The sequence below is a fragment of the Silurus aristotelis genome (genome assembly GCF_946808225.1).
Source record: "Silurus aristotelis genome assembly, chromosome: 25".
NCBI lineage: Eukaryota > Metazoa > Chordata > Actinopteri > Siluriformes > Siluridae > Silurus > Silurus aristotelis.
In genome coordinates, this window is record NC_139598.1 from 7,674,246 (window position 1) to 7,686,005 (window position 11,760).

At 37.2% G+C, this 11,760-nt stretch overlaps 1 protein-coding gene across 1 annotated transcript in view; it reads left to right on the plus strand.

Moving 5' to 3' along the window:
- Positions 1-1,092, plus strand: part of ek1 (eph-like kinase 1) — a 79,979-nt gene extending 78,887 nt beyond the window's left edge. Inside the window, exon 17 of the mRNA XM_083529880.1 lies at positions 677-1,092. Within this exon, the coding sequence (XP_083386006.1) occupies positions 677-806 (130 nt within the window). The 3' untranslated portion in view covers positions 807-1,092. The remainder of the gene's footprint in view (positions 1-676) is intronic.
- The last annotated feature ends 10,668 nt before the right edge of the window (positions 1,093-11,760 follow it).

Genomic DNA, 11,760 nt, shown 5'->3' on the forward strand with positions numbered 1-11,760 from the left:
TAATTTGACCTGTTGAATTATTCACGCACTGTGACTGACACTTTATATATATAAGACAAAGTTGAAAAAATAGTTTGAGATAATGATGATATTAAACCAAACATTTAGCCAACACAACAGCCAAACTCACTAAGTTAACCAGTGATTACTTTGATACTGAGTAGGAACGAATATTTATCAGGTATGTAAAAAGTGATAGTCTAATTTTGTTACAGATAATGATGTCAGCTGATAAGTCTAGATAGACCATCCACAAATCATCCATTTTTGATTATCTATTTTTATCACAATCTTGTTTAAAGCTTTGCATGTGTCAATATTTAAATTCAATTTAAGATATATATTTTTTATTTGTATAGCATTTTTTCAACAATGGACTTTGTTTTACAGCAGCTTTACAGAAATAAAAAATGTATAAGTTTAGTACCTATAAGTTTGTTCCTTATAATTGTAAGTTTGTCTTAAATGAGCAAGCTATTGGTGACTGTGACAAGGAAAAACTCCATGAATATTTCTTTAATGATATTAGTAGACATAATCAGGGTGTTTTTTTTAATGGCAGAATAATAGCCTTCTTTGTGGTATACAATTTAAGCCACTATTGAAACATTTTCTTTAATAGTGAACTGCTTTCATACTACTTCGTTGTAATTTCACTCTTCTTTTGCATTTTCAGTGAACTTGGAAAGTTGGGAGTTTCACTGGCAGGCCATCAGAAGAAAATCCTCTCAAGCATTCAGTGCTTACATGTACAACAGCAGCATCAGCAGCATCAGCAGCAGCAAGAAACCCATGTGCAGGTATAAGAATTAGACTTTGGTAAAGCCCCGCCTCTTCGCTCCTAGCTCCATCCTCAGACAGACACGTGTCCTCTTGCCCATAATTCCAGCCAGCCACACTATCAGCACAGAGATCACGAACGCACTTCGGACTGCCGTTTCTGATTTGTGGCAAGGGTCATGGGGGCACATCCAGTTATCTGGGCAATGTTGAAGACAAAGCCACATCACAATGTAGAAGGGAGAAAAATGTTCTGTGATTTTAAAGGAAGCACTGGGAAACCTCACTGTAGTGTAATTTTACTTTGAATAAGACCTTTAGTGGGAAAAAAGTGGACCACGCTGTAAAAAAAAAAAAAAAGACTTGTTTTGTAGTAATTTGGTGGTCTGTTGACTTGATGCTTTTAGTGTTGATGTAGGTGGTGTTTGTGTACCACAGGTGGATGGACTTCTGAGATATGACCACCTGTGAACATATTTATGGTAGAATAATAGTATTTTCCAGCAGCTGAAAGATAGCTTGAAGCACTGACCACAGTCATACAGTACAGACTGGAAAAGGATGCATTGTTACTCCATATGCCATGCAGACTGTATGTAAATGGAGTGTACAGTGCTCCTATTCATTTGGCCTGTCAGGTGCCAAGGACAATGGAGAGATAAGAACCTGAAGTCTTCAAAAACATAAGCATTTGCCCAGTGAGGAAACGTCTGTCACATGTCTTCAATGATTTTTTTTCATTTTTGTTGAACTGATATTAAGAGACACTTTTATCGTTGACACTGCAATGGATGTGTCTTTCTATTTTATGTAATGTGAACATCATATTAAGAGGAAGTGCTGTTTTTTTTCCCTTACTCACTCTTTGGAGTATCATCATGCAGTACTTTAGCCGCTAAAGCACAGAAATCTTTGTTGTTAACAAGATGTTTTTTGTGTCATGTTTCTCAAAATGCTGTGTACATAATGCTGTGTACTTATTAAAGATAGACATGTCTGTGATACAGGCACTTCAGAATGCACCTGTTTAAACCAGAGATCAAGTATCACACTTAAATTACAGTTGTTTCAAAGTGAAAGAATAGAAAATGGTTTAATTGTACAGTATTCTTTAATGTGTGTTTGTACAGTCATGACTTTGTGTCTCAAGTATTCTGCTGGTTGTATACTCAGACAAGGGAATGCCTCATTTTAACGCTTTGATGCTAGCTTTGGACAGAGCAGGATTGTGCAGTGAACGTAATGGATGTATTAGCTTTATCGCAGGTCTGGAAAGCTAAACAGTTTCTCAGGATTTTTTTTCTCAAGAAAGTGTTTTTCAAGAAGACAGGATTTGGAAGAAAATCATGAGACATCATTTTCACACTTTCCAGAATTATTGGCATTCCTCAAAACGATTGGAACCCATCAAAATATTAAATAAAATTTCATTCATATTTTTGCTAGCATATACAGTGAGGAAAATAAGTATTTGAACACCCTGCTATTTTGCAAGTTCTCCCACTTAGAAATCATGGAGGGGTCTGAAATTGTCATCGTAGGTGCATGTCCACTGTGAGAGACATAATCTAAAAAAAAATCCAGAAATCACAATGTATGATTTTTAAACTATTTATTTGTATGATACAGCTGCAAATAAGTATTTGAACACCTGAGAAAGTCAATGTTAATATTTGGTACAGTAGCCTTTGTTTGAGGTCAAACGTTTCCTGTGGTTTTTCATCAGGTTTGCACACACTGCAGGAGGGATTTTGGCCCACTCCTCCCCACAGATCTTCTCTAGATCAGTCAGGTTTATATCCTGTCGCTGAGAAACACAGAGTTTGAGCTCCCTCTAAAGATTCTCTATTGGGTTTAGGTCTGGAGACTGGCTAGGCCAGGCCAGAACCTTGATATGCTTCTTACAGAGCCACTCCTTGGTTATCCTGGCTGTGTGCTTCGGGTCATTGTCATGTTGGAAGACCCAGCCTTGCCCCATCTTCAATGCTCTAACTGAGGGAAGGAGGTTGTTCCCCAAAATCTCGCAATACATGGCCCCGGTCATCCTCTCCTTAATACAGTGCAGTCGCCCTGTCCCATGTGCAGAAAAACACCCCCAAAGCATGATGCTACCACCCCCATGCTTCACAGTAAGGATGGTGTTCTTGGGATGGTACTCATCATTCTTCTTCCTCCAAACACGTTTAGTGAAATTATGACCCAAAAGTTCTATTTTGGTCGCATCTGACCACATGACTTTCTCCCATGACTCCTCTGGATCATCCAAATGGTCATTGGCAAACTTAAGACGTGCCTGGACATATGCTGGTTTAAGCAGGGGAACCTTCCGTGCCATGCATGATTTCAAACCATGACGTCTTAGTGTATTACCATCAGTAACCTTGGAAACGGTGGTCTCAGCTCTTTTCAGGTCATTGACCAGCTCCTCCCGTGTAGTTCTGGGTTGATTTCTCACCTTCCTTAGGATCATTGAGACCCCACGAGGTGAGATTTTGCATGGAGCCCCAGTCCGAGGGAGATTGACAGTCATGTTTAGCTTCTTCCATTTTCTAATGATTGCTCCAACAGTGGACCTTTTTTCACCGAGCCGCTTGGCAATTTCCCTGTAGCCCTTTCCAGCCTTGTGGAGGTGTACAATTTTGTCTCTAGTGTCTTTGGACAGCTCTTTGGTCTTGGCCACGTTAGTAGTTGGATTCTTTCTGATTGTATGGGGTGGACAGGTGTCTTTATGCAGCTAACGACCTCAAACAGGTGCATCTAATTTAGGATAGTAAATGTAGTGGAGGTGGACATTTTAAAGGCAGATTATGTCTCTCACAGTGGACATGCACCTACGATGAAAATTTCAGACCCCTCCATGATTTCTAAGTGAGAGAACTTGCAAAATAGCAGGGTGTTTAAATACTTATTTTCCTCACTGTATGTGCCAAAGTTATTGTATTTATTCCTATTTTAAATAAATGCAAACAATTGTCATTGATTGAAAACCTTTTATAGTGGTTCTTTTGTTCTGAAAGTTTCAGACCCCAGAAAAAAAAAAATCTTTTTTATGTTGTCATAAATCATACACTGTTTTCAAGGTTTATAATGTAACCTTGCATACATTTAAAAAGGATTTTGTCCTCCATCAGCATGAGAAAAACACTTTCCAGCACAAAAAAAGCAACATTGACCTACGCAGATCAGTTAAAAAATACATTAACATTTAAATATCATTAAGTATATTTTGGTCCATAACAAAAAAGATTTAAATTATCTGGCAAATCGACAGAAACTATACCCGTGAGCACATGATACCCTCAGAGTGTGGGGTGAAGGTAAAGGAGGGAAGGAGGGAAAAAAGATTTGAATGTATGTACATTTGGTTGTTAAATTTGAACTGTTGAAATTGTTAAACATCTGCATAACAGCAAGCTGTCATAAAGCTTTGGAAGAAAAAGGCCTTTTCTTAGAGCATCTCAAAAAATTGAAACTGGAACTTCTGCAAACATTAGTAGAACTACAACTGGCATTAAGTATCATTATTTTATGAGACCAAAACCAAATAGTTGGTCATATGCCATCAGACATTTCATGAGATACAAAGAATAAAAATCCCTGATCCCCATAGTATATTACAGAGGTGGATTATTAATGCCGTTTGTAAACAGTGGTTCAGGGGTCTAATGAAGATCAATTGCATCTTGGATTCTTTTAAATGCCAGGATGTTTTAGAAGAAACCCTGTTTGTCTCAGCAAAGACATTCAGAAATTGCTATAGATAGAGTTTTAAACAAGATGATGAGATCGACAGATAAATGATTCCAGAGACGTGAAATCAATGATTCTCAACAAGCATCTCAGTCTCTGAATTTGACCGCTACAGAAATCTCCAGTCTGAATAGAAAAGGAAATCCAACGTGCTCAAAGGTTAGAATCTAAAAGGTTCTTCATGAAGGAGTGGGCTAAAATACCTTTATAAGTGCCTCAAACCTTGCTAGAGTACATAAAATACTGCTGTTATTCTCTCTAGATCAGACATCATAAACCTTAAGAACATGTAGAAAATCGATATTTAAAACACAATTTGCAAAAGATCACACTGTATGTGACGTTTAATAAATTTCTTTGCTCATTTTTATAAAGGGTACCAATAATTCTGGAAAGCACATATATTTTATTTTCTTTTTACAGTGGGTAATTTGTGTTCATTTACGCTTTGAGTAATATGAGGGAAGATATGAATGAATATGAACTGAAACTGTATTATAACAGCAGTTACATGTACCACATAGCTTTTGCCATTAAATGAAAAGAAAAAAAGAGAGATTGTTTGAGAAAAGCTGTGTGAAAATTTAAGTTCTGGCTATCTGGTCCTTCTATTAAACTATTAATTATTATTATTATTATTTTTTTAAGAGCAATGATAAAAAAATGGCAGCCATTTCTTTGTATTTATTCATTTAATTAAGAAGGCTTCCTGTGTTTGTTGTTCAGCAATATGCACTGAATAAAGAGTTCCCATCCAAGAACCTGGCACATCTGTGCCATCACATGCTAATATAAGGTAAGCTTTCCTTAATCGCCAAGTTACTGGAGCATATGTGCTTATTCAAATTTGCTTGTCAAGCAGAAAAAAAGAGACACTGAATAATTCATTTGAGAGTTGCAAAAAAAAGTATTTCAAATCAATAAACCTCTACTCTTTACAAAACACAGCAGGCTGAATTGCAGGCAGGGTGAAATTCTGACTGCGTCAAATTCCCAATAATTAAAAGCGTTTTTTTTCAGTAATTTAATTTGAGACCAAGGAGCTATTGTCTACATCCAAGCACACACACACACACACACACACACACACACACACACACACACACACACACACACACACACACACACACACACACCTGAGAGGAATTACCAACAATGAACAAAATGAAATCACAACATTATTATTTTCATCTTTTCATTTTCCTAACACATAAATGAATATACTGCACCATTATTGCTTTACATTTCTACATTGGAAATGTAAACAGGACAGTGTTTTCACAGCTAATTACAGGCTTTTCCCTATTGTGCCAGTGTGTTTCCTGAGCTTTGTGCACTTACGTTTTTTTTTTCTAAAGAGAGAAAATTGGTTACCTACAAATTGAGCAAAAATTCTTTCTTTTTTTTCCTGCAACATTTCTCCCATAAAAGAATAAGAAAATTCTCACCAACATGATTTATTATTTTATACTCAGCCCATGTTATTGTAGTGTATATTTAACTGTTGCAGTGTTGTCGAACATACCACTAGTTTATTTTTCAGCATTGGAACGATTTTTGGGGTTTATTTCTTACATTAAATCACTAATTGTTAAATTAATAGCTCATACCGGCCAAGCCCTCACTTGGAATATTTTATTTATATGTTCCATTAAATTTAATTTTTGTTCATTGTTTGTCTTGCTGCTTCTCACATTTTCATAAAAAGAACAGTTCCATTAATGTTGCTAAAAGTGAATTATGTTAAAATTATGCAAATGTCCTCTTTTTGATTTACACTTAATAGCTTCCCTTACTTGATGTTCGCATGTTTGGTTGAGCTGTTTCCTTATTCTCCTGTTGAATTGTTGAACATCATGTCTAATAAATTTGTCGATAGTTTTCATTTGGTATTTCTGTTTAAGACTCAGCCCTTTCATTGAAGCTGTAGTATTTAACCAGTTATCAGTGGACTTTTGTTATTTTAGCTACTGAAAGCATCAGTTGATTCCATTTTCACACAATAAAAGTGGTAGAGAGAAGCGAAACTTTAGGTTTTGACACATGTGCACCTGTTTCTATAGAGACACACATCCAAACAGACAGCACCATTCCCTCCATTCCCTTGTTCCCCTTCCAGGAGTTGCTGGTGAGATCCATATGAATGTCACACAAACAGTGCCAAGGTCTTTACTATTCTCATCATGCTCTGGTGAGATGAAGGGCCACCATCTGGAGTTGGAGTGAAAGGCTGCAAGTTATTTCCCAAGTTCTCCAGGGTAGATCCCTGAGTAAAGCTCCAAGCAGCTGTTCATCAGTCAGCATTAAACTAGACCTTCATCACCATTAGCCATTTTCATTATTCTGGTAAATAAACTATGAGTGTTTTGTGAGTGGTGTATTTGCAGGCAATCTTAAAGTGGTCCAGATTACAGGTGTGTGCAAAATTTAGTCTTTTGGAATTTAGTCTTGCACTTTCTACTCATACTCTCTTTATTAATCTTGCTCTCACAAAATATAACCCTATTCTGAGGCATACTTGTTAAGCATATAAAGTTTTTTGGGGGAATGTTTGGCCAATCAAAGCATTACTATTGTTTTCAATCATAGTCAATCAAGTGTTACTATGCCTTAGAGGGTGGATTCTACTCATTTGGGGATATTGATCTTGTTAAGAACAAAAAAAAAAGGACTTGAGTGCTGCTATTGCTTTATGGTAAAAAATCATTCAAATACTGTTGCTGAGTTGCTCATCTGTACTCTTCTGAGAATGAGACTAACTTAATTAATATTGTTTGTGTTTGTGAGCAAAAACATTTGACCTGTCTGGAGAATTCACAAGGAACTCAAACACTTTGTGTTCTTGCTTCAACAATGGCACTCCTCAGGGGTAGGCATAGCACATGTTAAATGCTGTTTAAAGGAAGAAAGTGCCTCATGGTTCACAGTCAAGAGTCTACATAGTAAAATTCTTTTATCAGGCTATGTCTACACTAATCCGAATACATATAAAAATGGCGTTTTTCATCTAAAAATGCTTCAAAAGATTTTGGACACAATATCGTATTAGTCTTTTCTGAAAGCTGCTCATTCACAATGTATAATCTGAAAACGCTTATGTCCCTGTACTGCGCATGAGCAAAACATAAGATGCTTCGACCTGTGTCATTTTTGCCTGTCGCTTTATAATGTCATAGCCTCGGTTTTTCCAGTCCAAATTGCGGAATGGAGATTTATAATTTATCTACTTGGAAGAGCATTTTCAAAAAGCTACGTTTTGACTGTAAATGTCATCACAGTGTGGATGGAAGCCCAAAACAGAGAGAAAAATTTGCATTAAAAAAAATTTATTAGTGTGGACATTGCCACAGTAAGTTAACATGTACTTAAAAAGTGAAGCCTCTATATTTTTTTCACAAATTACATGAACAACTAATAAGTGACCTGTCAGACGGTGGTCACATCTAGGCAACACTTGAAAGATATAATTGGACACAGGTCTACCTTAGCTTTGCTTTCACCTGCAAGTTCAGATACACTTAATTGCTAGGCTTGGTAATATGTTTCAGTGCTAATAACCGTTTCTAGAATGTTGGGTTCAGTCAAGGCATGACACATTGCTGAATTCTGGTCCTCCGAGCTGACAAATAGGGCATGAAATTCACTAGCCTTGACATAGTAACAGTTGTGTTTAAGTAAAAGTCACTTTATTTCTTTGTCTTTATTGGTTCATGTATAATCATTTACAATATCTACTGCATATCTCTGTAGTAGTAACTGCACTTTTAAAGCCAGTATATCCATTAGGCTTTGACTGTCCACCTCTGTGGGGCAAACCACTGCATGCTGTAATAGTCAGCAGACAATGGAAAATAAATTATACCTTGCTTTTGGTTAATCAGGCTGTAAGGTTTTGGTCAGCCCTTGCCCTGATTGGCATGCCTCCTTTCATTGCACCATTGTGGCGTCATATTGTATCCTACATAACTCCTGTCAGTTGTCTTGCTGTCTTTGAAACTCACTTAATCAAAAATTACCATTGACAGTAACACTCTCTCCTAAAACTCTACAACGAACATGATCCCCTTTCCAAACAGGCTGTTAGACCTCTCAAATTAAGTTACTACTGATTTTTACCATTAGCTTATACCATAAGACAGGCTACTGCTTCCACTGCATGTGGCAAAAATTACAGTTTTCATCAAAAGATGTTTTCATCAAAGATGTCCATATGCCAAGTCAGAGATTACTCCTTTATGAAGACAAAAGCCTTTTATAAAACTAGCACACTGTTGAATATCAAAGCAACTTTGTACCATGTAGACGATGTACCACAAAATTGGCATTACAATGATGTGATATCTGAGCTTTCTTTTAACGCTGGCCATTGTTAGAAAAAGAAAATTCAGCCAGTAAGAGTGTATCATGACCTGTCTTTACATCCAGGGCAGTTCTACTAAGCTACACTAAGCCCTGCACTTTATTGCATTGGTGCTAGCAGTTTTTACATTTCACTAATGCTGGCTATCAGCTCCTCTGCTTATGTGTACATGATCTCTCAACTCCTCTCGGCTCAGTATCCAAACCAGCTGTTCTTTGATTGTGCTTTTGAAAAGATTGCGTTCCTTTTCCTGCCAGGCATTGCAATCGTGTCAGTTGACCACTTTCCTCCCTGCTGCACTCATGTAATGCCTGAGGAGGTGTCTAAAGAGGTATTTTTAGATAGCATGCACTGTAGTTGTAATTATGCTGCAAGTGGTACAAACTCTGTAAATTTAAAGAAAGCTATTTGGGCATTGGTCTTTGGTAATGTTGTCTAACTCCCAACTCGTTTCGGACTTGGCAGTAAAAAGCAAAATGCCCTAAAATACAGGAGAATAAAAATGGGATGGTTGAAAAAAAGTTTCATTATTCAAAAGTTGGAATCATGAAAACAGTTAATCTGTGTTCACTGTTGTCATTTGTGCTATGCCCTTAAATTGTAGCAAATATTAAAACAAGCAAAATACCCTCATCCAATGTGTAAATCATCACACTCTTAAATCCCAGTGCAGATAAGAAGCAGCACCTGGAATGTGGTAGATTACTGGTAAACATGTTTAATTACTGATTAAGAGGTCATAAATTCATATTACCTCATTCCCAAGATAATCCTGTTGAACCCTTACCTGAGCTGCTCAAACAGGTCTCTAAATAATAGTTGAATCATATACACCATATCATTAGTTATTTCTACCATAGGCACCATCTATGGGAAAACACTGGGTTTCTTGCCCTCTAGAAACAAAATCTGAAAAAAAAAATGCAACACACTGATTGCAAGGAATAAACATTTCAGATTTCAGGTTACTTAAATAAATGTACCATCCGGTTGTTTCTCTTAGACTTTTGAAATGCATTTTGTTCCAATAAGTCTACATTATTTGTTGAGTTTGATATTATCTGGCTGTTGTTCATCAGTTGATTATGTGTCAGCTCACATTAAATTAGTTGTTGAGTAGTTGAGTTTATGTGCTTGTGTAATGCCTCCCAATTGCGCACATTAAAGAGGTGAAAAAAAGAGTGCAGGAGTGATTTGTAATAGAAGAGTATCTGCAAGAGTGTAAGGGAAAGTTTATAGATCTGTGGTGAGACCTGCTATGAGAGTGGCAGGAGGTAGCAGAGCTGAAGATGTGGAGATTTTTGTTGGGAGTGATGAGGATGGACAGGATTAAAAATCAGTTTATTAGAGGGACAGTGCATGTAGGACGTTTTGGGGACAAAGTGAGAGAAACGCTATTGAGATGGTTTGGACATTTGCAGAGAAGGGACATGGGGTATATCGGTAGGAGAATGCTGAGGATGGAGCCACCGGGAAGGAGAAAAGAAGAAGGGCAAGGAGGAGGTTTATGGATGTGGTGAGGGAAGACATGCAGGAAGTTGGTTTAAAAGAGGCAGATGTAGAGGACAGGGTGGTGTGGAGATGGATGATACGCTGTGGAGACCACTAATGGGAGAAGCCGAAAGAAGAAGAAGGTGACCTTTACACCAGTTTTTTGTTCTGGATGTTAATCGATGTGTCAGGGCAGATGCTTTCATGCTAATAGCGATAAGCAAATAGTAATACATGGCTTATCTATGAAATTTCTTGTAGCATTTTACAGCTGCTGGGATAGACCTGACATTCCAGGAGTGTATTCCCATCATTTTTTATATATATATACATCAACAGAGAACACGATCCTAGACAAGATAATATAATTTTATTTGCCACATATACAGTACAGCACAGTGAAATTCGTTCTTCACATATCCCAGCTTGCTCAGAAGCTGGGGTCAGAGCGGTGGGTCAGCCATGATATGGCACCCCTGAACACAGAGAGTTAAGGGCCTTGTTCAAGGGCCCAAGAGTGGCAGCTTGGCGATACCAGGGCTTGATCCCCTGAGCCTCTGATCAGTAACCAAGAACCTTAACCACTGAGCTACCACTCCCCTATTATATAAGGATAAAAGTTGATTGAATAAGCAATGAACAAATAGTATTATATAATTTTGTTTTCATGACTCACATTTTTCATTTTAGCAATTTCACACCAACTAATACTTTGGACAGTCAATAGTATGTGACCAAAAGAGATTATATGCTCACAGTGTTGTAAATCACAAACAGTGTATAAATATGAAGCCATTCGTTTGAATAACAATATGTCTTTTTGACGTCCAGTCACAGTAACCTACATTTACTAAATGTGCTTCAGTTTTTGAAGCTTGTTCGACAGTCTGCATTTTAGAGGTGTGTGTATTTGTTGGTGTGTTTGTGAGTGTGTGTGAAATAGATCAAGCATGAAGTTAATGGCAAGATTTATGAGTTTGAATGATAGACTGTCTGTCAAAATGTAAAGACGAATTAGATGCAAAAAAGCAATCGATAATTTGACGTGATTCTTCTAAAGAATGCAAACAGTGTGGCTGTTTATTCCTCATGGCTGACCCATAAAAACATTTCTCCTTCTGATTATTATCTAATTACCCAAACATCTGGCTCCTGCTGGCTTTCAATTGAACTAAAATAAATGTTTCTTTTTTATTAGAAAAGGAGCACCAGTGGTGGCACCCACCAATGGTGATCTGTAAAGTTCATCCCCATGTATCTTATTGTTTTAATTAAACTAGCAAAACTAATTAAAATCAATATTCTGTTAGGTAATGAAACCAAACACAGACCATCAGGGGATCTTCAATGTGGAGCATTGCGGGAAAAAAAGCCTAAGT